Here is a 27799-nt window from a genome sequence, read left to right as displayed (position 1 = left end):
ATTTCAGTGTTGTGTGCTATAAGGGACCTAGCATTGATAAGGGCTCCTAATAATGTAGGAGTTGTAGTGGTGTCTTTGGCAGATCTGGGATTAGGGTGGTTGAGTCTCCTCTGTTTGTAGTATGGGTCACCAAGTGGTTCAGGACGATTTATCGTCACTGAGTCTAGGAAGTTAGGGTTAATGGCAGTAGGGGTACGTGTAGGTACCGGTGGACTGGTTCTTTTATTTTTGATGTCAGAGTCGTGGTAGCCTAGCTCTAAGTCGCAGGTTTCTCTCTTGCAAGTTGCAAGGTATAGAGTTGGTGAGGGCCATTGTTATGGTGATGGTTAGAAGAGTCCAGGCTAGGGACCCGAGTGTGTGTGTGTGTGAGGAGCAGGTCTTAGTAGCGCGCATGTTGCAAAGATGGCAAGGTGGCGCCTGGGTTGGGCAGGCCCAGTAGGGACTGGAATGCAGATGTACTATCGCAGAGGAAGCTAGTTTGGGTGATCCTGTTAGTATCTATAGGGCAGACATGCTACAACAGGGCTTTGAGAGTCCTAATCGTGGCTAAAATGCATACTGGCACAAGGCGCCTACATTTAAGAGTCCTAATCAAAGCTAAGAATGCATACATACTACAACATGGCACCTAGGATTGAGAGTCCTAACCATAGCTAAAAATGCATACATACTACAGCTTGGCACCTAGAATTGAGAGTCCTAACCATAGCTAAAAATGCATACATACTACAACATGGCACTTAGAATTGAGAGTCCTAATCAAGGCTAAAGATGCATAAATAGTTGGGCACAGTACAATTGTGGTGGTATCTAGAATAGAAATATTGCAATTGGGTAGTAAATCAGCAGTTCTAAGGGCAATTAGGCTGCAAGTCGTCAACTCACGAGACAGTTGGGCACATAGCAATAATGGTAGCATCTAGGTATGAGAATACACCGTTTAGGCAACAGATCAGCAATTCTAAGGGCAATTGGTCTGCAAGTCAGACGGTCAGAGGGCAGTAGGGCACAGTGCAGTTATAGTAACATCTAGATCCAACCTAGTGCGTTTTGGATACGAATCAGCAAATTTAAAATGCGGCCGAGCATGAAGAGGGAGAGTTTAGGTAACGCACACGCTTGTGACTTGTAGGCTGGTTAACATCCCAAACAAGAAAGTGGACATAGTAAGGTTATCTACTTACAAAGGTACTCGGCTCTTATATAACCTGTGGAGCAAGCGACCATGTGAAGGAGTGCACCAGATGTAAGGGTAAGATGTGTGGGGTCCATTCTGTGAATCTGGCATTTCCTTATGAGGGAGAGATACTCACATGAGCATCCTTCTTTTATGTCTCCTTGCCCAGTGGCATTGGATCAGAAGTAGTTCTAGTGTCCCTCAGATCCTGGGAGCCAAGAGTTGCTGAAGCATATGCTTCATACCCGATAATACAGAATATGATGTCAAGGATAGTGTACTGGTAGAGGGTGAGGCTATCGGGGACACTGGTGGCAGTCAAACTGTGGTGTATGTTAGGCAGAAACCTGTGCAATTCCCTTAGGGACCACTGCAAAAGATTTAAGACTACAGGTGGTTGGCGGTAAACCCAATTGGTAGCAGTCTGTACCACCCAGATTTACCTGGTAGCTGTGGCTGAGCAGTCAGACTTCTCTCAAGAACAGTTAGGCAGTATACAGAGCATACACAATAGGTCAGAGGAGCACAGTAGAACAAGCAAACACTGACCAGAGCTTGGTGTAAAAGAGATATAATTATTTATTAAAAACCACACCTAATTAAACACACTGGCACTAATATCAAGCAATTCAAAAACACAGTCACTAAAGTATATACACTCCCTTAAACGGTTATTAGACAAGTCTTAAGTAAAGCAAATTAGACAAGTCTTAAGTAAAGCAACACTTATTTTCAGACAGCGGTGAGCACTTACCGAAGATGGCACTCTAATAACTTAGTTTAAAAGGGAGAGAAAGGCAAAGTATAGATTTGAAACAGGTCCCAACACTTTCAGAAGAACACAGTAAGAGAAGAAGGCAGGATAAAACCGTGAAGTTAAAGTTCAGAAAGCCGGTCCCAATTTAAGAAGATCCGCGAGAAATGTGTCCAAGGTCACACGGTTGAAAAGTGCACAAAAGTCTCGACAAAGGTTCAGAAAGGAGTTGGACCAAAAGAAAGGGACCAGTTAGATGGTCAAGCGGCCAGCCCAGTCCAGAAGGTTAAGGATTTACTGTCACCTTGTAGCAATCTATAGAAAGGGAGGCCTGGCGGACACGGTACCTTAAAATGGTGAGAAGGCTCCAGCGGGGGCCGTTGTTCCTGGCAGCGGGTGCAAGTCGGTGCTTTGTCCGGGGGAAGAGAGGATCTCGTCGTGGAGAAGAGCAGGAGTTTGTTGCACTGTCAGGGAAGAAACCAGCCACGGAGTTCTCAATTAAAAGGAGCGGTACTTTTATTTGCGGTTCAGTGGTAAGTGGCTATCCGGTTGCCGGGGTGCTTGGCACGGGCAATTCAACCACTTGGACGTCCTGGAAGCGAAAAGAAGGTAAACTGGTTGTTCCCACCAGTCAAGGGAAGAAGACTCTCCAGCAGGGAGATCTCCTCTGTCGTTGGGAAGTGGTGAGTCGGTTCAGCAGGGCTCCACCGGTGGTGTCGTCGTAGCAGGTCGGCTCAGTTTCTCCCTCTTCGGATTTTCAGGTCCTGTGGCGACTTCTGAAGTTCCAGTCCCAAAAGCCCTGATTTTATGCAAGAAACCCCCATTCATTCAGCCTAGCTGTCGATCAAACATGCTAAGTGGTGAGCGGGGCGGCTCACCACTTGGGCCAATCACGCAAGAGTGCGACTTGGGTTGGCAAGGCAACTTAGTCCAAGGTGACTAAACCTCCTCCCACACCCACTGTGGTACCAAGACAGAGTGGCACCACTTTGGAGGGCTTCTGTGTAGAAGCCCGCCAAAAGTGGAACAAAGGGCTCGACCTTTGGTTTGGAGTTACAGAGACGAACCCAAACGCCATTTTAAAACAGAGTTCTGGCAAAAAATACCAACCGGTGACTTAATATTAAATAAATAAACCGGCGGTATGGAACAAGTTACTTACCTGTAACTGTTGTTCTCCAGCATGGGTCTGGCATGGATTCACATGCTCATGAATATTCCCCGTCGTCAGGCTGGGAATCCTCGGTAAAGAAAAATCAGTATCAGTTTAGTTTCTGATCTGTCTTTCGTAGTAGTAACCAATCACTGATCTCTGCGTCATACTGAACACAGCCAATGACTGCCATCTCCGTAAGCCCCGCCTCTGGCAGCCATCCTCAGATTTGGTAGCACGTGAAGTGGCAGTATGACCAAGTGAAGAGCCGCAGAGGGGTAGGCGGGAGGTTTCGCATGTGAACCCATGCTGGAGAACAAAACTTACAGGTAAGTAACTTGTTCCTTCTCCAGCATGGGGTCTGGCATGGATTCACATGCTCATGAATAAATTAATACATAGCAGTACACACATGCACAACCACGGGAGGTGGCAACAGGCTCAACATTAAGCAATAAAACAACTCAACATTAAGCATCTCTTACCTCCTCACCAGGCTCACCTTAAGCGAACAGGTTGCGCAGCACTGCCTGGCCGACCCTGGACTCCTCCCTGGAATCCCGGTCGACGCAGTAGAATTTCGTGAAGGTGTGTGTCGACCTCCACGTAGCAGCCCTGCAAATATCCAGCAGGGGCACATCAGATAGGAACGCCGTGGTAGCTGCGATCGCTCTGGTGGAATGGGCTCTCAGACGGCCGGGCAGCGGTCGGTTTGCCAACCGATGACAGTACATGATACAGCCGGAGAGCCATCTGGAAATGGAAGCCTTTGAGAGAGCCTTCCCCTGATTGACAGGTCCAAAGTTCACAAAGAGTTGTGACGTCTTCCGAAAACTCTTTGTGCGGTCCACGTAGAACTTCAGCGCTCTAGCCACATCCAGCGAGTGCAAAGTCCTTTCAGCCGGCGACGAAGGCGACGGGAAGAAAACAGGCAACACCAAGGGTTCGTTGACGTGGAAGTCCGACCGCACCCCGGGCATGAGGGAGGGGTGCGTCCTGAGCACTACCCTCGTGTCATGAAAAGTCAAGTACGGGGTCTTGCAGGAAAGGGCCTGGATCTCTCCCACCCGTCGTGCGGAGATGATGGCCATAAGAAACGCTGTTTTCCACGACAAGAACTTCAACGGAGCTGAGTGCAGAGGCTCGAACGGGGGTCCCATGAGCTTGGTCAGCACCACGTTGAGCTCCCACACTGGGGCCGGAGCCTTCACCGGCAGGAACGATCTGAACAATCCCTTCATGAATTCTTTCACCAGACGATGAGACCACAAAGACGTCCGTCCCGTGGTTCTGGTGTATCGGGAGATTGCAGCAAGATGAATCTTGATGAAAGCGTGCGCCAGTCCAGCCTTGGCCAGCGTCAGTAGGTACGGCAGTACTTGAGGAGCCTTAATCCGTAGAGGGTTAATCTTCTGTGCGTGGCACCAGACAGAGAACCTCTTCCATTTGTGTCCGTAGCATTTAAGAGTTGAGGACGCCCTGGCCTTTGCAAGAACCTCTCTGCAGTCGGCCGGTATGTCGTAACCTCCGAACTCTAACGCTGCAGGAGCCAGGCCTGCAAGTTCAGCGACTTCGGTTCGTGACGGAGGATGGCGCCTCCTTCCCTGGAGAGAAGATCCGCGTCCACTGGCAGCTTGATGGACGGGGACGCTGACAAGTCCAGAAGGTCCAGGAACCATATCTGCCTCGGCCACGCAGGTGCGACAAGGATCATCCTGCACTGTGACCTCTTGAGCTGCTTTATGAGCCGGATCAGCAACGGCAATGGAGGGAACGCGTATAGAAACAGGCCCTCCCAGGGGAACGAGAAAGCATCGCCCATGCTCCTCGGCTGGGGAAACCTGCTGGTGAACCTCCGGCACTTGGAGTTCGTCGCCGTCGCGAACAGATCGATCTGGGGTGTGCCCCACCGTCGGAAGAGGCGGTTCACTAGATCCTGTCATAGTTCCCACTCGTGGCACGAGCGCAGCTCTCTGCTGAGCGAGTCGGCAATGGTGTTTTTTATTCCTGCCAGATGAAACGGCACCATAAACATCCCTTGAGCGACGGCCCAATGCCACAGATCCTGCGCCTCCTTGGACAGGGCTGGGGATCTGGCCCCGCCCTGCTTCCTGATGTAGAACATGGTGGTGGTATTGTCGGTGAAGATCCTCACCACCTTGCCCTTGAGGGACGGAAGAAAGGACCTGAGGGCCCAAAACACTGCACGGAGCTCCAGGAGTTGATATGGAGGGACTTCTCCGTCGGAAGCCAAAGGCCTCTCGCGTGCAGATTTTCGGTGTGCGATCCCCACCCTTGCAGGGAGGCATGCATGGTCACTGTCTTCTGGTGGCCCGGGGTCTGGAAGTCCATGCCCGCCGTCAGATGCGCGCGGGTGCCCCACTACCGGATCGCTCATCGGAAACGCTCGTCGAGTGTGATCCTGTCCTCGAAGCTGCCCGTCGTCTGGATCCAGCGAGCGTCCAGGAACTCCTGTAACGGGCGCATCCGAAGCCTGCACAGGCGGATGAGATAAATGCAAGACGACATCATTCCGAGGAGGGATTTGATGGACCTCACCCTGGCCGCGTCCGCAACCAGCATCCGCTGCACCTTGCCCAAGATGGCCCTCGTCCTTTCCTCTGACGGAGAGGCCAGAAGCGCCACTGTGTCGAGTTTCACTCCCAGAAACAGTGCGTCTTGCGCGGGCACCAGGTGGGACTTGGCGTAGTTTATGGAGAATCCCAGGTCCGTGAGTAGTTGGACGGTCCTCCCCGTGTGCTCTGCGGCGAGCTCCCTTGTCTTTGCTCGGATGAGCCAGTCGTCCAGGTAGGGGTAGACGTGGACCCCTCCAGGCGCAGAGGCGCCACCACCAGTGCGAGGCACTTGGTGAACACCCTGGGTGCCGACCTCAATCCGAAGGGAAGGTCTCTGAACTGGTAGTGACGCCCTTGGACCACGAATCTGAGAAACTTTCGGTGTCCCTTTAGGATGGGGATATGGAAGTAAGCATCCTCCAAATCCAACGATGACAGGAAATCGCCCTCCTCCAGCTGACCCAGGACGTGCTGGAGGGTGACCATCCGGAACTTCTGTGCCTTGATGAATTTGTTCAGTCGTCGTAGGTCCAGGATGGGACGCCATCCTCCTGTCTTCTTCTTCACGAGGAAGTATCTTGAGTAAACTCCGGAGCCCCGAAGCCTCTTTGGGACGAGCTCGATGGCACCTTTCTTGAGCATCACCTTTACCTCCAAGAGAAGTTGAGGGACGTGATGTTCCTTCCTGGCCACAGGGGGGACGCACGGGCACTTCTTTAGAAACTCGAGAGCGTGACCCTAGGCCAGGGCGTCCAGCACCCAACGGTCGGTGGAGATGGACTCCCACAAGCTGACGAAGTTTGCCAGCCGGCCTCTCACCGGGATGCTTCGGTGGGGGCCCGACCCCACGGCCGGTTCAGTCCTGCTTCGACGAGGCTTTGCCGCCTTGTCCTCCCTGGCGACGACGGCGGGGTCCGCCCGACTTGCCTCGTCCCCTGTAGGCTTCCAGTGACGACGAACGGGCCGCTTGACGGTAGGTGGAATATCCGCCGCCGGAACCTTTGGAGGCACCCTGCTTGCCTCCGGTGCTCCGAAAGGGCGGCCGTCGTTGCTGGAGAACACCAAGAGCCCGGGCCGTCTCCGTGTCCGTCTTGATGGCTTGCAGGGAATCGTCCACTGTTTTCCCAAACAGGTTGCTCCCGTCGAACGGCATGTTCAAAACTCTGGTCTGCACGTCCTGCCGGAAGTCCGTTGCCTTGAGCCATCCACGCCGTTTAAGGCACACGCCGTTGCCCAACTGGCGAAACCCAGTGTCAGCGATGTCTGTCGCTATCGTAATGCCGTGGTTCGACGCCACTTCTCCTTCCTGCAAGATCTCTAGGGCCTCCGCCCTCTTGTCGTCCGGTAGGAAGTCCAGCAGGGGGGCGATCTTGTACCACAACTCCCTGTCGTAGCGGGCTACGATAGCCAAGGCGTTGGCAGCCTTAATCGTCGTCGCTGCCGATGAGATGACTCTGCGTCCCATTGTGTCCAATTTCTTTCCCTCGCAGTCCGGGGGGGAGGTTGACGTAGAGGCCGATGCCCCCCCCGCTTTCTTCCTGGCTGCCGCGGAGACGACCGAGTCCGGGGTTGGCTGTGCCCGAAGGCACAAGGGGGCCGCGTCCGTGACCCGGTACTTCTTCTCGTACCGATCCCTTCTCGCAGGCGTTGTGGATGGGTTCTTTAGGAGGGAGAGACCCTCATCCCAGATATCGTCCAGTAGAGGTACAGCGAGGACCGTCTTCCTCTTGGTCTCGCGCTGTTGATAAAGGAAACCTTCCTTCTTCTTCTCTTCCGGGCAGAGCTGGAAAAGCTCAGATGCCCTGGCGATCATGGCATGAAACGATCCAATCTCGTCGGGCGGGGAAGCCCGGGGAGGAGGTGACGACGGAAGATCCTCGTCGTAAACTTCATCGTCTGTACCCGTCGCGGCCGTGTCCGTCCCCGTATCATCCCCACGGGTCGTGGACGGGGAGGAGGGCTGAGCAGGGCGCGATGGTTGAAAAGGAGGTGGAGGATGAATCCTTCTCTTAGGAGGAGGGCTCCCAGAAGGGCCTGGCTCCAGGTCCCCCATCGGGAGCGGTTCCTCTGTTGGTGGTAACGGCAATCTCGTCCTTATCTCCGAGCAGAAGGACTGTATATCCAACAAAATGGCCGCCGAATTGTCTTGCGGCACTGGTTGAGGGGGTTCCGATGGGCGGTCAGGAACCTCGTCGGCACCCTCGACTTTCTCATCGTCTCCTTCGTCGGGATCCCTCCCGACGGGCTGGTCTTCTTCCACGCCAATGCCGTGGCTTAAGACTTCGATCAGCTCCTCTTCAGAGGTTGAGGCCGAATCCACGATGGCCTCCTGCCCCCCCTTTTTCTTCTCCGTCGGAGGTTTCACGGGGGTCCTGTCGATGGGCTTGAAAGAGGTCTCCCTCCGCGGTGGCAGGGAGACTTTGGGCCCCGAGGTCGCCTCCACTGGTGTAGCCTCCACAGGCTGAGCCAGGGCTGCTGCGACTAGCTCGATAGAGGCCTTGGCAGGGTGGATCAAGGCTTTCACCACCTTAGGTGCGCTCACCGCCTTCTCCTTGGGGGGGGAGGGTCACCGCCTCGCTCCCCCTCCGATGGGGCTTTCAAGCTCGACCGGGGCCTCTCCAGAAGACTTCCTCTTACGTGAGCCAGAGCATTGGCTCGTGGTTGATGGCGCCGGGGAGGTTGTGCCCTGCCTGGCAACCGAAGAGCCCAACCGTTCGGCGCTCCCGGTGCCAGCGGACTCGCAGTGCTTGGCCTTCTGTTGGGCCCCCCGTCGCCGGGGCACCCTCAAAAGGTCTTAGAAGACCGCTTGGATGACGACTTATTTTTCTTGCCTGACGGGCTCTTCCCTTCCAGCCAGTTGGGGAGACGCAGATGGCGGTCCTTCATGGTCCGCTCCGACATGTTCCCGCAAAACGCACAGTCCTTCTCCACGTGCGTCTTGTCCTCATGCAGGCAGTATAGGCAAAGGGAGTGTTCGTCCTCCTTGAAGACATTCTGAAGCTGGCATCCAGGGCAGACCCTGAACAGCTTTCCGGGCGTCGAGCTTCCCTTCTCCTAGGCCATGTTCGAGATGGGCCTGAGAAACTTCTGGAGTCCTCCAAAAGCGTGGCTCGATGAAATCTTCACCCTTGAGGGGCGTAGAAGAATCCAACACGGGTCCCCGTTGATCGGATAAAGAAACGGTGGAGCTTGAGGCTCTTTTGACCGAAAAAGAGAATTGTCCTATGAAAAACACGAAAACGCACTAAAGCTCGAGAGCAATAGCACGAGGATCCCAACACTTGAACGTGCGGTAAAAATCTGAGGATGGCTGCCAGAGGCGGGGCTTAGGGAGATGGCAGTCATTGGCTGTGGTCAGTATGACGCAGAGATCAGTGATTGGTTACTACTACGAAAGACAGATCAGAAACGAAACTGATACTGATTTTTCTTTACCGAGGATTCCCAGCCTGACGACGGGGAATATTCATGAGCATGTGGATCCATGCCAGACCCCATGCTGGAGAAGTTAGAGGCTATGTTAAAAAGTATTAGCCTCGAACAATGGGAAAATACCATAGGCATATATTCGCGGTCGAATATAAAGAGTAGTATCCACTGCCACCAGCCAAAACTCGACGAGGGGGGGCGGGACAGTGCCCCCTCGAACAACAGACCCAGGGGCAATCGAATTGCCCCTACCAGTACGTCCACAATATGATGGTTTGTACTAGTTCTGTTAGTAATTTGGGACTAGTAAAGCCAATGGTGACTTTACATGCCCTGGGAGACAGTAGTCAGTCCCAGGGTATGGAGTCTATGTTTGGGGGTCACTGTGACACCCCTGTGTTACTGCACGGAGGGTACTGTGTAACGCACATAGTAAAAACACATGAGACCCTATGGAGTAAAAGACCCCATAGCCCATAAAACACAGATCAACAAAGGAATACCTCAAATCATGTCCAAGAGTGTGAGGAAAAGAGTCTCATTATTGGCAGGAGAAAAAAACAAACTCCAGAAATCCAGCAAAGCTGCTGGGGGATTCACTATGTTAGGAAATTCAGCCTAAACAGACAATTCTCCCTAACAGTGTATTCGGCATTGGTAAACCAGAAGCTCAGGCCAAAGCTCCTCTGATGCCCACAAATGTGGCTGATGCCCCCCCCTCCAAACTTCCCAGTAATGCCCATTCCTCTAGCAGTAATTGGAGTGGTCAGAATACCTGTATGTGTAGAAGGCAAATTCCAGGTAGAGTTCTGCTGAGGAATGACCTCAGAGATTTAGGTCTTGTGGGGAATACAGCAGAGCTTCCACATACTAGGTCTCAAATAAAGAAGGCTGACTTAGTCAAGCCTAAGGGAAAGCCTAAGCCAAAGGCAAAACGCAAGTATAAGGAGTCAAAGATTTGTAAGGAGGAAAAGAAGAGTTCCTCTCCTACTTTACCTACAAGTGAGGTAAAGGACCAAACCCTTGAAGCAGACGAGGATGAAGGGTTAACTTAAGTACTCAATCCCCATGAGCACCCCGAGTTTACTTGCAGAAGGGGACCCCCATAGCGATGAGTTTAGTAATGGTCAGAGAGACTGTCCATCTCTGGAAGGCCTTAGGAGACAGGACTGCTCCCAGATGGATGGTGAATTCCATAGGAAGCAGAGAATAGAATCTATTGGGGAGCAACGTGGGTTACTGTACAGGATGTGACCATAGGAGGGTGGCGGTCCCTCAGCATGGGAGGTCGTTCCTCCTGCAACAGATGTATGAAGACCACGTTGCAGGCCATCTCATTGTCAAATACAGGCCTAAAATGGGGTCCAAGTAGAATGTCACTGCAGGAAATGCACATCTTGCCAGTTGTCTGCCAAAAGTGGGACACAGATTCAGTGGCGATTGTTACCTCTTCTGTCAATCTGGAAAAATGAATACCCTTCATTTGAATGATAGAGGTAACTTGATGGCCGTGGGCCAACCATCTTATGCACCAAATTATAGAAATATAAACTGCTATGCTTGACCGACGAGCGGCCATTTTAAATGTAGCAAGAATCGCCATTTTGCTTGTTAACCATTGCTCATTACTTTCTGTCTAAAAACTGCTTTGCAGCTTGCAATTCTTGTGAATTCTGCTTACTCTGCTCAACTGTTAACATTGTTGTCTGAAAGTAAAGGACAAGGTTGCGGGACTGAAGAGTTTGCTGAAACCCCTCATGAGTAGCCCAGAGAGGAATGCCCAGGCTCCTTCTCTGTAGCCTTGGGAGGAAGCTGCAGGGCATTTAATCACTTCACAGCTGCCAGCCAGTCTCGTACGATGGTAGAATATGTTAGAATAATACAGTTAAAGGCTTGAATTATGCTTCTCTTAAGGCCCCCCTTCGCAAAACCCTTTAGAACGTGTCGGCTCCCAGGACACGAATAGTACCTCATAGATAGCAAAGCTTGGAATGTGGCTCTTCCCCAGTGTACAGATTGCTTCCAAGAACAGAACCACTGTGTTCTAAAAGATGCCTCTGCACTTTCCAAATTGCACATTGTTACTAGAATAGACATCGAAAGCATTATGATCGTCATACTCGTCGGATATGTCCATCGTCATCCAGAGTTCAAAGGAACTTAATACAGAGGGGTGTTGAACATGACTTTGCTGATTGTATGATATGCATTTTGTATATATGTAACTGATGTACGTAATTCGCTCTCTTGCATCCCTCGAGGTCTAGGAAACTCACGTCACGGGGCGTGAGATCAGAATCGGCCGATTGATACCATCTTTTGCTTGCAATAAACCCTACCATTGGGAATTTGAAACCTTGTGTCTGGCGCATCTTTTCGTGTCTGGTCATTGCTTTGTTTCCATAGCACGAGGGACCCCTAGGGGCCCCTTTCACTTCCAGTAGTGGGTATACAATCGGCGAGGGAAGGAATTGATGTGGTTGGTAAGTTTGATCCTCCTAAATTCTCTGGCAGCAGGTTTACTCTGCTGGTTGATTAAGCCACCAGATTTCCTGAAGCCATCCAACTGAAAACAACGACTGCCAAGTCAGTTGCTAAAGCATTGCTGGGCATTTTTACTAGTGCTGGCTTCCTTAAAGAAGTTGTATCAGAGGCACCTATGGCTGTCAAAAAGGTCTTTAGAACGTATTACTAATCTGGACAATTTCTCCTTTATCCCCGGGGGGTCGGGGAGGAGCCACGCCCTTTGAGGCTAGCGAGGTGAGCCTGCCAAGCAAAACCCTCCCTAGGTGTCTGGGAAATAGGGACCTCACTGGGAGGGACTCCCATCTAGGGGACAGGGACTCCCATTCCTATAAGTAACTATCAAAAATACACTGTCTGCATATATGGGAATAGAAAAGACGGTTGTTACTTCGGTTTTGAATCCAACAAATAGTGATATTGCTTCCACCTCTTTGGCTTCCGGTAATGCTGTATTCTCCTTGAACGGAGGACAAATAATCTTAAGCATAGACGGGATTCTGACATGAGAACATCCTGGAGCGGAGGTGCAACACTGCACTGCGGAGTCAGCATTAGCGTGGAGCGAGAGAGGGAGCAAGGAAGGATACCGGAAGGCCGGGATCATGATTGGCAAGCCAGCCACAACCGAGACAGGGATTGAAGAACCGTCTCTCCTGGTGGAGTGAGCACTCTGCAGCCTCAGCGGATCTGGGACCCACAGAACCAAGCTAAAACCAGGGTCACAGGGCTGAACGAATCTTCCAATCTGAATATGAGGAAGGAGACTGCTGGTAAGCATAGAGTACAGAAAGCACACGCTGACATACCCGAGAAGCCGGAGAGGAGAACAAATGAAAATCACTATGCAGAGCCGCTAACTTGCTGTAGCAAATCAGACTGTAACTGAGGTAGCAGGGTTGCCCAGGGAAAAGGGAGGTGAGCGGGAGAGCAAGAAGCCAGAGTGGGTTACGGGAGCCCTAGTAACCAGAGTCCTGAAGATTGCCATGGCCCAAGATAACCCTCAAGCCAGAGAATCAGAGGGGTCAGGAGAACCCTGTTGGAGCAAGTGACATTGTACATTATCTGATTAGAAGTGAAATTGAAAGGTTCAAAAAATCAAAACAAACGCAACAACCAAACTGTTTGAAAAAGGATGAAGGAAACAACTCTCTGGTAAAAGGATATACGACTTTGGATTTATATCAAGACTTGCAGCTTTTGCTAAGGAAGTTAAAAGGGGAGTTGAAGAGTCTTCTTTGGTGAACTGACATTGAACATTTTATTTGGAACTCAGAATAATATTGCGAGAGATATTACCAGAACTGAGCCAGAAGCATAGTACTCTGGTTTAATTTATGCTGTTTTTCCACAGTGGTATGGCCAGATAGCGATTAGGATTTTAGACTGAAGGCTACTTTTTATTTAGACAATAGACGGACACCCTTAACTTAGTTTTGTAGTCAGAGAAATCCTAAGTAGAAGAAATAGTTATGAATTTTACTTTTTAGTTTAATAAACACAGTTAGAATGTAATCCTTGAGTCAAACTCTTTCTTCTGGTTCGCCACAAACCCTGAGATGGTCGTGCCACAAGGCTTTTTCACTTGTTCTTTGGTCATATTGTTATTTGGCCTTCTTTCTGCCTTCTCAGGTCATGGATAAATGATAATGATGTGTTATTTATATAGCTCTTAAAGCCAAGTGCTTTACATAGAATATATATATATACATACAATTATAACCGAACCATCATTGTTAAAAGGAAGACTCCTGCAACTGTTCTTCAGATCATTGTGGGAAGCAAGACTACTATGAACAAGAGCAACCCGCTAACGACCCGAAGACTACATCTGCAGCTGACCAGCATTGACTCCAGTGTTGCCGCTGTGAAGCCCTGGTCCTCTGCCTGATCTCAAGAAGACGCTTGTCAGGGTTTCAACCCTTGGACTGGTGGGAACAAGCAGTCGGACCCCTGCTCCAGGATCCATGCCTTTAGAAGTCTCCCTGCACCAACCAATGGACTGACCAGCTGTCTCCTAGTCTACCTCGCTACAGCCGTTGTCGTTCAGGAGTTGAGCCTTGGAACTTTGCAGATCTTGTTTATGCTACAAGTCACCTGCTCCTGGATTTTCAGCCGACTCACTGGTAAGCTTTGCTGGGGCTGCTTCTGTGTTCACTGCTGTACGATCACATGTTGCCGCCTGACCGTGGTGATATTAGTTGGAACAATCTTTCTTCAACTCCACGGAAGTCTTCCCCTTCCTTCATTTGGGGTCTTTGTCTGAAAGCTGACTGGAACCGTTTACTCTAGACACTAAAAGGGATTTCTGCACCAGCAGCACTTGGGCCTTCCTCATCCGAACCAAGCACAGATGATTGTGTCCCCCAACTGATTCCGGAAAACCTGCAGTTGCATCTGGAAGAATCAGAGTCAGGGTGTAAGTTAACATACCTGTTCTGTCCCCCTCTTCCCCCTCCACCCCACAGGGTAACACTTGTTTCACTTTTAAAAACTTTCTAAAGCACCACCGCAGCCCACACAATCATTTCTGAATATCTTACCTGAAGAGGCTATATTTTGGAACTGTAACTTGAGTACAAGGTCCCATACCATTTTAGGGTTGAACTTCATAATATTGAGAGAAACTGTAATTGTGCTTCTTCTGACTATTCCTTTACCTATTTTCCTTGCATCCGACTACTCGCTTGTTTTATACTAGTAACTGATCCATATGCAACTCGTATTGGTGAATGTGTGTATATGGTTTTGATTGACAATACAGACCTGTGATTCTTTTCTAGATTCTAGCGTAAAGGCCTAATAAATGTATTTTGGTATACTCACTGACTAACTTGAATTTCTAAGTGATGTTCTCTGTGGACTAATTGTAGCCCTAGACCACTCACACTTTTCCTGAGACTAAGCCTTGACTACTCGCTCACCTACCTTGACTGGGTTTTGGCTAACCTCTTAGTGTCTTTGCTGTTTATCATAACTAGGATGGCCTCCCAATATCCTCCCACCAGGGCTGATTTGGGATATCCATCTCAACAGGTACCACCTTGCATCACCTCATACGACTGCAAACAAATACTCGCCAGTCTTAATTCTTTGTTAGAAGGGTATGAGAAGAACGCTACATGCATAATTAATAGACAATTGTGCAATGGCATGATAGCTAAAAGTAAATATTTGGCAATGAAAAATTTTCAATCTTTTACTTGAATTACATTCATCAATTGTATGCATAAATCCTACAGGTCATACACATTGTGTATTGACAAGAATCAGCTCTCTCCATTGAATACAAACGTGAAAATACCAATGAGAAAACGTATTCCCATTAAATATATCCCATGATCTTAATATTGTGTTGAGTAATATTCACATTCTCTCCAAGTTTCTACTCAAGAGATCTATATATTTCTGATGTCCTACACAGTGCCCTGCCAAACCATTTTCAGCCAACGATGTGTTTATCGAGGCAAGAAAAATCAATCATTGGTTGCATACATTTTTCAGTCACTTTGCAAATATCCCATTGGATTTATCTTGAGTACATTAATATGGTCAGAGAACAGTCATAGTCCAAGGGACTCTGCAGATCCACGAATTGTGGAACAAGAACTCCACGCCCCTCCCTCCCTGCAGTTACAACTGTTCAGAATGAAGACGGAAATTGCAGGACTAACTTCTTTGTTTCAGCACAAGGGTCGTCTTCAGCTGTTTGATTGTGTATGGCCACCATTGTTTGCATCTTGTCCTGGAGGTACTCCAAGGTCGCTGACAACATGGGGGGTCCCATCTACATCATGTTAAGGGTGTCAGCTGTCCAATGCCAGGAACCGTCGCACCAGAGCGCAGTACCACTGACTAGCGCGCCTCCCCTGCCAGAGCCAAATAAAGTAAGTGGGCCCAGAGAATTCAGGAGCCTCAGAAATGGTCACTGAGAAAATTGCAGTACATGGTGTGAGCTAGCATAACTGTTTCTACCCTGCCCATAGCTCCATAGGGTTGAACAGGTGCACAGTCCTAATCCAACCTCTCCCTCACATTATTGGTGGAGCTCTGATCAAGGTTCCCCCCCGGGCTTCCCCTAAAGTGTTGGAATTGCAAGTGAACCTCCTAAAAACTTTGCTTCCTTTGTTCTCATCTACAAAGACACTTACAAACTGCCTGTTGACTTTGCCAAAACGTATTCAGCCTACCTAAAAGACGTCTAGAACCCTGCAAAGAATTCAATTGGGATTTCAGACTTCAAGGGTACTAGGCTCAATCTCTTCTAGCAAAGGAAGGACTTTTGAAGTGCAGGACCTTATTTTATAAGGCCATGTACTGTGTGTAATGCCTTTATTTTTACCTATTACTTCTTGTGTTAGGTTAATACTTCCCATGCCTTTTCCTACACTTACTTTGCTATACTACAATGTTTCTATTCTGAACCTACTGTGTTTAAAAATAGAGTGTTGGTGCCCTGCAGCCAGAGCACCACAAAGGGGTTGTGTGCATATTAGAAATGCATGTTTAGTGATTTTCTTAACTGTGCGATCTGACTGATAAGAGTTGTCTAAGAACAAAATAAATAACTGTATTAACTTGTGTTATTAAGAGTGTTCTATGTGTGTTTAACTGAATCCCTCACTACTGTCGTACTCATGTAAGGTTCTGGAAACCAAAAAGGCATCTAATGTGAAACAGGAAAGGTGGTTTCTCTGGGACGGACTGAACACCTTAGGCTGGATAGGCCAGACTGAATTAGGGGCTGGAGAGCCCTTTATCTGCTTGGAACCCAAGTGATTTCCCAGTGTATAGGGGGATACACTGCTGTCCTCGCCGGTTATTGGCTGTGGAATCTCAGAGAGAAGTACAAGCAATATGGGCTAGGAGCTCTGTTTTCCACCAGAGAGGGTTTTGGCTTATCCTTAGAACTCCACGGTTTTGCCATAATGTGGCACACCCTGCCATGCGCACTCTTTGGGTCGAGATAGCAATGAGAGTAGGGTCTACGAAGGTGGCATTAAGCGTTCAGAGGAAGGGCTTGGCAGGAAGGGCGTAGCCCTTAATTGGGTTGGGGCAAGGGCTGTGACACAGACCCTGTGGGGCTAACCAGGTGCAAGAATGACTTAGCAAAGCACCTTTTGGGAGGACATCCGAAAGGACCACTCCTAGGTGAGCTGCACATAATGGTGCCAAACTAGAGTGATGGGCTAGCTCTGCATTGGGCCTCAGACTTCTCTCAGGTATGAGGTGTTATCGTAGACTAAACCCCTGAAGGTGCCTTTGAGGCAACAACCATGGAGGACTAAGGGTACTCTGAAGTTTGCCTGGGGTTTTCAGACATTGCCCTGTGGTGGAGACCTTATGGCCAACGGATGTGGTACAATAACCCATTGAAGTGCTTGAGATTTGCTGGAGGTGTGTGAAAAATACATTCTCCTGCACTTTATACATTTATGAAGAGTGCTCCCTGTAAAGGTAGAACAGGCCGGGCAGCGGTGCAAGGCATGAGCTGTACTAAAGCCCTCTAAACAAAGGTTATACAGGAATGCAACGACCACAAGAAATGCTGTGTTCAAACCCAGCATCCCAGGGCATAAACACAAGATGCTCTAAAGTGGAAAAAATGAAACGCATTGCAGAATTCATTCCAGTTGCTAAGCGAGCTCCAGTGGCTCCCTGCGCAGATACAAAGACTTAAGTGTGGGACTGGGAGCATGACATGAGAGGCCTTGTGTGGTGGGCGTTTTATGTGGCACCCAAACGCCCCACCTTTTTCTTTTTGAATTATAATGCTACTGTATAATATACTCTGATCCAGTCTCTGTTCCAGGCTTTGTCCCCGGAGTATGGAGAAAAGGGGACGGATGTAGGATTACTTACAAAATGAAACCTACATTTTTTAGCAAAGTTCTGGAATATAGATTAATTACTCCTACAGAAAAAGGTGTGCTCCTATCTATACACATTTTTCCATAAAACTAAGGGACATAATGAATCAATTCAATTACTGATATTTTGGCAACATTTACGTTCCTACAAGCAGATTTCATTCCAGCCACATGCAAAGCTAGCATGACATTCTTCAGCTGCCATTACCTGTACAAATTTGGTTAGTCTGGAATCCATTTGCATCAATATTTCTTCCCAGGCTTCACACATGCATGACAAAGATAACTTGAGGTACTGCAGAGGCAAGAAAACAATCACTAAATTATGGAATTTGTAAAATATGCAGAAGTGAATGTAATCACAATCTTTCAAAATAAGCCAATTTTGAGACATCTCTGGTATTCAATTCATCATGCACACTGGAGCTTCCAGATATAGGCATAGATCTATTAAAAGCCACAGTTCGAGATGGTGGTGGTGAACTAGACCAAAATTGACAAATATTGGATAACCTCTTCTAGATTAGGGACATTTTCTCTGCTACAACTGATACACATCTGTGATTCTAATGTTGGATGAACCAGGTGACAATGGCAATGTCAATGGAGGTCAAACATTTGGGAGTGACTCAAGTTGGGACTTCATGCCACAGATCAGTGCAGCTGTTGAGGGAACACACGACTAGCTATTCTTACTTCAAAAGATCTTATCCCACTTTTAAATGATCCACTGGATGTAGCTAAACAGATCTCTCGTGATAACTAGGCTTAGGTATACTCTGGACTCTTTATGAAACTGACAGACAGGTTACAAAGACTATGGAACAACTACTAATAGGGGAGACTGTAGGGAGAAACATAAATGGGTCACCCTACTTCAAACCAGACCACCATTAAAAAAACATTTAGTACACTCTACAGTATGTGTAATCACATTAAATCCTTGGATATAGATGACATTCATTACTCACTGTAATAGCATTTCTGATGATTGTATATGCTTAGATTCACATGCTGTGCATATAGTCCGACATCTAGTGGTAATCACGGAGTATAGCATCTTGTTTTCCGAGGATCGAAAGGGGACATCGACAAGGGCGTGCTTGTAACACTATCGCTAACGTGACGTGTAGTGTACCCAAGATCCTTCATGCGTCGAGGTCCCTCCTATTGTGTCTTTTCTGCTGTGAGGGAGCCTTATGACTAACGTGAGGGAGTACATATAGAGAGAAAGTAGTAAGATGTCTATGTTCCTTCTACTCCGAGCGGGGAGGAAGGGTGGACGCATGTGAATCTAAGCAGATACAATCATCAGAAATGCTATTGGGGTGTGTAATGCATGTCTTCTGATGCTTGTGCATCTGCTTAGAGTTACAAGCTGTGCATAGACTAACAAGCAGTACCCAGATTTGGAGGTGGGGTGTGAGAAGGAAGCGTAGTAAAGAGATGTCTTAGTACCGCTTGTCCCACCTGAGAATCTGACCTAGAGTGAGTATCTAGGCAGTAGTGTTTTGTAAAAGGTGTGTATAGAATTCCAGGTTGCTGCATTGCAAATGGATTCAAGAGGAACATTTGCAATGAATGCTATGGAAGCCCCAGCGCCCAGAGTAGAGTGTGCTCTAGGCTTGAAGGGCAGATCTCTCGTAGCAAGAGTGTAGCAGAGTGTGATGCAGTTAACAATACACTGAGATGGCAGACTTAAGATAGGGCCTCCTTCTCTACCAGCTGCCACTGAAACAAAAAACTGATTTGTTTTTCTTAGTGGTCTCGTTTTTTCAGGTAATATATGACTGCCCTGCGCACATCAAGTGTGTGTGTAGGCTTCTTTCTGCCACATTAGTGGGGTTCTGGAAGAAGGTGAGCAGTTCCATTGATTGGTTCAAATGGAACTTTGAAATGAATTTAGGTGCAAACTTAGGGTGAGTGCGCAAAACCACCTTATTTTTGTGAATTGTAACAAAAGGGTCTTGAACTGAAAGGGCCTGTAATTCACTGACTCTCCTAATTGAAGTGACTGCCACTAGGAAGGCAGTTTTTTAAGTGAGAGCCTTAAGGCTAGCCTTATGCATAGGTTGAAAGGGAGATCGCATTAGTCTAGTTAATACCAAATTTAGGTCCCACCCAGGGGCCTGGTTGGAAATAGGAGCTTTGATGACTGGGATTTTCCGGCACGACTCCTTTTGGGACGTAGTGTATGCTGATAGAGCCGCCAGGTGGACTTTCAGTGAATTAAAAACCAGATCCAGAGTCCAGTAGATGAGTTAGGTACAGCACAATGTGAGTAGGAGAGCAGCAGATGGGATTGATGCTCTTAGAACGGCAACAGATGACAAAGCATTTCCACTTATTAGAGTAGCCATGTCTGGTGTTAGGCTTTCTTGCCTCTTTAAGAATATCCATACATCGCTGAGGAAGTTGGAGGTACCAAACTCTATGACCTCAGGAGCCGGGCCACTAAGTTGAGAGTTTGCGGGCAAGGATGGAGTATCTCCCCCTTGTCTTGTGAAAGCATGTTGAATGGGCAAGGTAATTTCATCAGCAGTGAAATTGACATCGCTATCAGATAGAAGAACCAGGGTTGGCAGGGCCACCAGAATGATTGTGACTGGTTCCTGGTTCATCTTGTGCACTATCTATTCGAGTAGGAGTGTCGGGGGGTAACAAATTTACCTGACAATGTTATCCAGAGACAGTTCCCCTTGGAGCGGTTCTGGGGGTTTCTGGTGGCATAATCTGGGCAAGTCGATCTCCGGTAAGCCCCATTCTGCGAAGACGTTGCGGACAAAGTCTTCGTGTAGCTGCCATTCGTACTCAGTGGGTAGAGCGAAGTCTCTGCTGAGCACGTCTGCTAGAAGATCGAGTTCCCTGGAACGTGTTCAGGGGAGGAACATCCCGTGTTTGAGAGCCCACTTCCAAATGTTCTGGGACAGTTTGGACAGCCCTGGAAAGTGTGTGCCCCCCTGTTTGTTCAGGTAATACATTGCCGTGGTGCTGTCTGTGAGGACCAGTACTGTCTTCCCCTGAAGTTGAGTCTGAAAAGCTTTTAAGGTTTTGAACACTGCCAACAATTCCAACAGGTTTATGTGGATGGACGCTACTGCTGGGGACCAAACGCTGTGCGCCGATGGAGGTGAGCTCCCCAACCCGTTAGAGATGCGACCGTAGTGAAAGTGGCTTTTACTGCGGGGGTGGTGAAGGTCTTCCCTTCAAGAGGTTTTCCCTCGACCACCACTGCAGAGAGAGAACAAGGGCAGCCGAGACAACCACTAGATCGTCCCATTGTCCGCTGACCTGACACTACTGGCTGTTGAGCCACTCTTGCATGGCGTGCCTGTGGGACTAAGTAAATGCAGCAAGCCGTCATCCCCAACAGTCACATGGCCTTGAGTACAGTCACCTTGTGATTGGCTACATAGTGAGGTATCTGGAACAGCAAGTTTTGAACCCTCTTGTTGGAGGGGGAAGACGAGGCAGTCTTTCGTCTGAATTAGAGCTCCCAGAAATTGTTTGATTTGGCTGGGGTCTAGACTGGCCTTCTTGTTTATTGAGAATCCAAGACTAAAGAGTAAATCTACTGTCTTTTGAGTGTTCGATAGGCATGTTCCGTGCAAATCCTGTGTTATTAGCCAGTCGTCGAGGTAAGGATATACTGGGATAGACTGCCTGCACAGATGAGCCGTTACTACCGCCAGTACCTTTGTAAAGTCCCTTGGGACTGAGGCAATGCCAAAAGGTAAGAACCTTGAACTGCTAGTGTTTGTCCTCGATCATGAACCTTAAGTATTTTCTGTGCGCTAGCAGTATTGAAATATAAAAGTATGCATCTTTCATGTCCAATGTTACCATGTAATCCCCCTGCTTTAGCAGAGGGATTACCTCTTGCAGTGTTGTCATACGAAACTTTTGTGGTTAGACAAATGTGTTTGCTGGGCGCAAGTCTAGCACAGGGTGCATGGTGAGATCCTTTTTGGGTACAAGGAAGTACACTGAATAAATATGACAATGCATTACTTACCGTAAAAGCATTTCTGATGGTTGTATCTGCTTAGATTTACATGCTGTGCATAGGTCCGACATCCAGTGGTCACTGCGGAGTATTGCATTTTGTTTTTCGTAGTCGAAAAAGGGGACGTCGACAAGGCGTGTCTGTAACACTATCCCTATAGTGACGTGCGTTGTACCCACAATCCCTCACACGTCGAGGTCCCTCTGTTTGTATTTTTCTGCCCTGAGGGAGCCTTCTAGACATGAGCGAGTACAGAAAAGAGAGAAATATAGAAAAGGATGTCTATGTTCCTTCCATCCGAGGGGGGGAGGAAGGGTGGGCGCATGTGAATCTAAGCAGATACAACCATCAGAAATGCTTTTACGGTAAGTAATGCATTGTCTTCTGATGTTTGTTAATCTGCTTAGAATCACATGCTGTGCATAGACTAGCGAGCAGTACCCAGAGTTGGCGGTGGGTTATGAGGAGGAACAGTAGAGAAAAGATGTCTTAATACTTCCTGTCCCACCTGTGAGTCAGATCTAGAGTGTGCATCTAGACAGTAGTGTTTTGTAAAGGTGTGCACAGAACTCCAGGTAGCCGCTTTGCAGATGGACTCAAGGGGAACATTTGCAATGAACGCTATGGAAGCCCCAGTGCCTCGAGTGGAATGTGCTCTTGGCTTGAAGGGTAGTTCTCTCTTAGCAAGAGTGTAACAGAGTGATGCATTGAACAATCCATCTAGATATAGTGGACTTTGAAATTGCATCTCCTTCTCTTCCTGCTGCCACAGAGACAAAGAACTGATTAGTCTTTCTTAGTGGTCTGGTTCTTTCCATGTAGAACATGACAGCTCTGCGTACATCTAGTGTATGCAGACTTTTTTCTCCCTAGCTGGAAGGGTTTTGAAAGAACGTTGGTAGTTCTATTGACTGGTTTACATGAAATTTCGAGATGAATTTTGGTGCAAACCTTGGGTGTGTGCGTAGAACCACCTTATCCTTGTGAACTGTTACGAAGGGGTCTAGTACAGAAAGAGCCTGTAGTTCACTTACTCTCCTAATGGAGGTGATAGCTATTAGGAAAGCAGTCTTAAGAGTGAGGTCTTTAAGAGTTGCCTTGTGCATGGGTTCGAAAGGTGGGCTCATGAGTCTAGAAAGTACCACATTTAAGTCCCATCCGGGAGCTGGGTTAGCTATCGGAGGGTGTATTCTCTTTACCCCCTCCATGAAGGCCTTGATAACTGGTATCTTCCACCACAACACTTTAAGTTGGGAAGTGGTGTATGCAGAAAGTGCCGCTAGGTGGACTTTAATGGAATTGAAGACTAGACCTGAATCCAGTAAATGGGTCAAGTACAGAACAATGTTAGTGGGAGAGCAGTCAACCGGGTTGATGCTCTTACCTCTACACCAGATGACAAATCTTTTCCACTTGCTAGAATAGCAGTGGCGAGTATTAGGTTTTCTGGCTTCCCTGAGGATGTCCATACATCTCTGCGGGAGTTGTAAATGTCCAAATTCTATGATCACAGGAGCCAGGCGGCTAAGTTCATGGTCTGAGGGCATGGATGCAGTGTCCTGCCCTTGTCCTGTGACAGCATGTTGTACGGGCAGGGAAGTTTCACTGGGGGAGATAAGGACATCTCCATCAAGTGAGCGAACCATAGTATCATGGTAACCTGCTCCTGGTGCATCTTGTGCACCACTTTGTTGAGAAGGGGAGTCGGGGGAAAGGCGTAAACAAATTTCCCTGACCATTGAATCGACAGATCGTTCCCCTTGGACTGGTTCTGGGGGTACCTGGAGGCGTAACTTTGGCATTGTGAGTTCTCCAGAGTTGCGAACAGGTCTATTTCCGGGAATCCCCATTGCGTGAAGACGTCTAAGACTATGTCTTCGTGCAATTGCCATTCGTACTCTTCGGGCAGGGGGAAGTCTCTGCTGAGCATGTCTGCTAGCAGATTGAGTTTCCCTGGTACATGTTGTGATAGTAGGAACATGTTGTGTTTGAGAGCCCACTTCCATATATTCTGGGACAGCTTGGACAGTCCTGGAGAGTGAGTGCCCCCTTGCTTGTTGAGGTAGTACATGGCTGTGGTGCTGTCTGTGAGGACCATCACTGTCTTTCCTTGTAAGTGTTCCTGAAAGGCTTTCAGTGCTTTGAACACCGCTAATAGTTCCAGCAGGTTTATATGCTTGGATGCTAAGCTCGGAGTCCACACTCCGTGAGCAGTCTGATGGGATAGGTGAGCCCCCCATCCTGTACGGGATGCGTCTGTGGTTAGAGTGGATTCCACTGCGGGTGTGGCAAAAGTTTTCCCTAATAACAGGTTTTCTTTTGTCCACCACCGTAGCGAGAGAACCAAGGCCTGCGAGACCACCACTAGATCGTCCCATTGTCCGCTGGCCTGGCACCACTGGCTGTAGAGACACTCTTGCATTGGGCGCATGCGCGCGTGAGGTACCAAATAAATACATGACGCCATCATCCCTAGCAAGCGCATTGCTTTGCGTACCGTCACCTCTCGACCTGCCACATAATGGGGGATCTGAAACAGCATGTTTTGGACCCTCTCGTTGGAGGGGAAGACGAGGCTGTCCTTTGTTTGAATTAGAGCCCCTAGGAATTGTTTGATTTGGCTGGGGTCTAAGCTGGACTTCTTTTCGTTGATGGAGGAGCCCAGTTGGGACAAAAGGTCTACGGTCTTCTGGGTATTGGAGAAGCATGTTTCGTAAGAATCCCGTGTTATGAGCCAGTCGTGGAGGTAAGGGTATACCGGGATGGATAACCTGCGCAGGTGGGCCGCTGCCACTGCCAGTACTTTCGTGAATACCCTTGGTGCAGATGCTATCCCGAAGGGTAGTACTTTGAACTGGTAGTGTTTGTTCTCTATCTTGAACCTGAGGTATTTTCTGTGCGCTGGCAACATTAAAATATGAAAGTATGCATCTTTCATGTCTAGTGTTGTCATGTAATCCCCCTGTGATAACAGTGGGATTACTTCCTGCAAGGTCACCATACGAAACTTTTGGGGTTTGACAAACTTGTTCGCTGGGCGCAGATCTAATACAGGACGCATGGTTAAGTCCTTTTTGGGTAGAAGGAAGTACACTGAATAAATACCTTCTGTTACCTGAGATAGGGGGACAGCCTCTATAGCTTCTTTTTTCAGTAGCTCTTCTACTTCTTGAAGAAGAATAGTGAGGTGTTCCGGTGTCATGCGTCGGTTCCGGGGGGTCTGTACTTTGGGGAACCATTGAATTTGATGCAGTATCCGTGGGCTATGGTGGATAATACCCAGCGGTCTGACTATATTCCCTTCCATGCTGAAAGGAACGATGTTAGCCGGCCCCCGACCGGTGATGCATGGGAGGGGACCCGAATCTTCGGGTCATTTGTTGGTATTGGGCGTGGAACCTTTGGGGCTGGAGCCGCGACATCTTCCTTTGCCACAGCGTTGGCCTCTTTGACTGAACTGGGTGTTACCCTGGTTAGAGGGCCAGTTGGTAGCAGAGTAAAATTGCTGTTGGTTTTGCTGCTGGCGTTGGCCACGAAAGGAGCGTCTATTGCCATAGCTGCATCTGTTAGGGGGCCTAGAAATTTGGTCAAGAGTCTTCATGGTATCAAACTCTTTCTTCGCATGTTCTAGGGCCTCATCAACTGCTTTCCCAAACAGATGTGTTTGTTCTATGGGTTTATTTATCAGGGAAGCCTGGGTTTCCGGCTTAAATCCCGAATTGCGCAGCCAGACATGGCGTTTGAGAAGTATTCCCTGAACCAGGGAACGGCCAGCCGTCTCTGCGGCATCTAAGGAGTTCTTTACGATGACCTGGTTTACAAGAGTTCCCTCTGAGATTATAGCTAACAGGCGTGAACGCAGGGGTTCTGGTGCGTCCTCTGCTTCGCTGCGCAGCTTGCTCCACTGTGCATCTGCGTAGCTAGCTAGTAGGGAATTGTTATTTGCAATCCTAGTTGAGAAGGCGGCAGCGGTCGTGATTCTCTTCCCAAGTGCATAGAGCTTCTTGCCCTCTTTGTCAGGTGGTGCCGCACTAGTGGATAGTGATACCCCCGCTCTTTTTCTTGTATTAGTAACTACGAGGGAGTCCGGAATAGAATGTCCTCTGATTTACAAAGGGTCAGAGGACGAAGGGCTGAAGAGCTTTTCTATCCGAGGGTTGACCCCTCTGACTAAGGCCGGATTGGAAAGGGAAGGAGTTATTCTTCTCTTTATAGAAGCCAGGAGCGGAATAGACTGACTAACAGGGGCTTTTTCTTTAATAACTTTCTCTACACAGTCTATGTCAGGAAGAGTCTCCCCTGTGTCTATTTCAAAATGCGCTGCTGCCTTGCGCAGTAGTGCATTAAGTGAAGGTTGGTCATCTATGGGAGAGGTGTTTCCAATAGGTGAATCCTTGGGAGGAGAAGGGTGAAAGACATCAGGGTCTGAGTGCACTGATGGGGATTGCCAAGGCTGCACTGATGGGGATTGCCAGGGCTGCGAGGTAGCTGTATCTTCTTCAAAAGCTCCTGCACTAGTGTAAGGATCTTCTTCAAACCCCTCTTCCTCATGTTCTTCCTCTCCACCCAAACACTCCTCATCTTCCTGGAGGTATTGCTCCTCTTCAGTGAGGTCATATGCGTCTGTAGAAGGGGGAAACAGCCTAGGAATTTTGACCCTAGGGTCATCCTCGGGCCATTCTATTGGTCTTTTGGGTGTGGGTGGGTTTTGGCTTCTCAAAAACCTTTCCATTTTCTCCATACAAGAATGGAGTCTTTCAAGGGTCTCATGGGGGACCCCTGAATAGTCTAGAGGGGGGGAAATCAGTGTCTTCACCTTCAAAACGCTTAGAACGCTCCCACAACGTCGAAGAAAGGTTTCCGTCGCCCTCTGAAAAGCCCTCCGGTAGTTCAGAAGTGCCCTTAGAATAAGGGGGCAGTTCCTGGCTACTCTTGCGCTTTTTCGGTGTTTCCATAGCTTTTTGTGCGGTATTCGACGTTTGTTTCGTCGTCCGCTTACGTTTGTCTTCGGAAACAATTCTCGCCAGGCTCTCGACAACGAGTTTGTCAGTAGAGGGCTCTGGTGTCGACGTTGCCTGCGTTACGCGTTGTTCCTCGACGGCCGCTCTATGGAGCGTTACATCGGATGATTTTGAGGTAGCGCCCGTGTTTGATGAAAGCCCAATCGCTGGTCGCGGCTGCGTTTGCGGGTGGGGCTTGAGACCCTTACGGTGTGAGGTAGACGCCGGAGTGCCCTGCGTCCCCTTCGGCGCTGATGGATCCTTCGTCTTCGACGAAGAAGAGCCGTGGGTTGTGTGCTTAGGCCTATGGGGTCTATGTGCGTCCTTGTCGCCGGGGTGTTCATCCCCATAAGCAGGGCGTGAGCCGAGCCCGTTGGGGCCGGGGACGGACGTCGAGGAGCGCAAGCGCTCCTTCTGGGGGTTAATGACTTCCGTAACGGACGTCGAGTTATCACCCTCCTCGTCACTTTCTGTAACAGCGGCGGCGGGTGAGGAAACTGACTTCGACATAGCGTAGTCCGCCCACCTCTTATTTTTTCTTTCTTTAAGAGTTCTTGGTTTCAAGAGCTTACAGGCCGCGCAGCTGTCCTCCTTATGATCGAGGGGCAAGCAACGATTACAGAGCTTGTGTTTGTCCTTCCAAGTGTATTTGCCCCTACAGCGTGGGCAAAACTTAAAAGGTGTCCTCTCCATAGCTGAGGCAATAATAACTGGTGATAACAACCCCAAGGGAAAGATAGGGGAGAAAGAAAGACATTCTCAAAGAGAAGATAAAAGTTCGAACCCCCACTCTCCCTACTGTATGTTGGCCGGCGAGGCCAGGCCACGTGTTTGGCAGCGCCGAAGGATCTCCTCCGTCTCTTCCCCTCCGTCGAATACTTGCTCGGCGGAGGTACGGGGACAACATAGATCGCGCCCTTTCTTGCAGGATCTCAACTTCTTGTAGTAGGATCTTCAGATGTTCTGGTGACATTCGCCTGGATGTTGGTGGCCGATATCGAGGTGGTCGGCTGAACTCGATACAGTAACCGCGAGTGACGGTCTTGAGCATCCACTTGCCTGTGGTTATTCCCTCCCATGTGTGGAAGAATGAGGTTATCCGTCCCCCGACCGGGGAGGCATGTGAGGGGACCTGAATCGGCAAGTCATTTCTGATTTGAGGCCGGGGAGCATCTAGGGGTGGTGCTTCTCCCCATTCCTTTGCCACTGCGCTGTCCTGTTGGCTGATATTGGTTAGAGGCAGCTTCCCCTTGTCCCGAGGACCATGCATTTCCCGTTCTGTACCGATTGTGGGGGGAACGCGGGAAAGAT

The 27799-nt window shown here is 48.9% G+C and overlaps 1 protein-coding gene across 3 annotated transcripts in view; it reads right to left on the bottom strand.

Annotated features, from left to right (window-relative positions):
* Positions 1-27799, bottom strand: part of ANAPC4 (anaphase promoting complex subunit 4) — a 1458106-nt gene that overhangs the window by 1104400 nt on the left and 325907 nt on the right. For all 3 annotated transcript variants that reach the window (XM_069631855.1, XM_069631854.1, XM_069631856.1), the window contains one exon: positions 17691-17777. In XM_069631855.1, the coding sequence (XP_069487956.1) occupies positions 17691-17777 (87 nt within the window). The remainder of the gene's footprint in view (positions 1-17690; positions 17778-27799) is intronic.

This window comes from Ambystoma mexicanum, chromosome 6q (assembly GCF_040938575.1).
Source record: "Ambystoma mexicanum isolate Mex_15411 chromosome 6q, UKY_AmexF1_1, whole genome shotgun sequence".
In the NCBI taxonomy this organism is placed as follows: domain Eukaryota; kingdom Metazoa; phylum Chordata; class Amphibia; order Caudata; family Ambystomatidae; genus Ambystoma; species Ambystoma mexicanum.
This window is presented reverse-complemented; position numbering and strand designations above follow the sequence as displayed.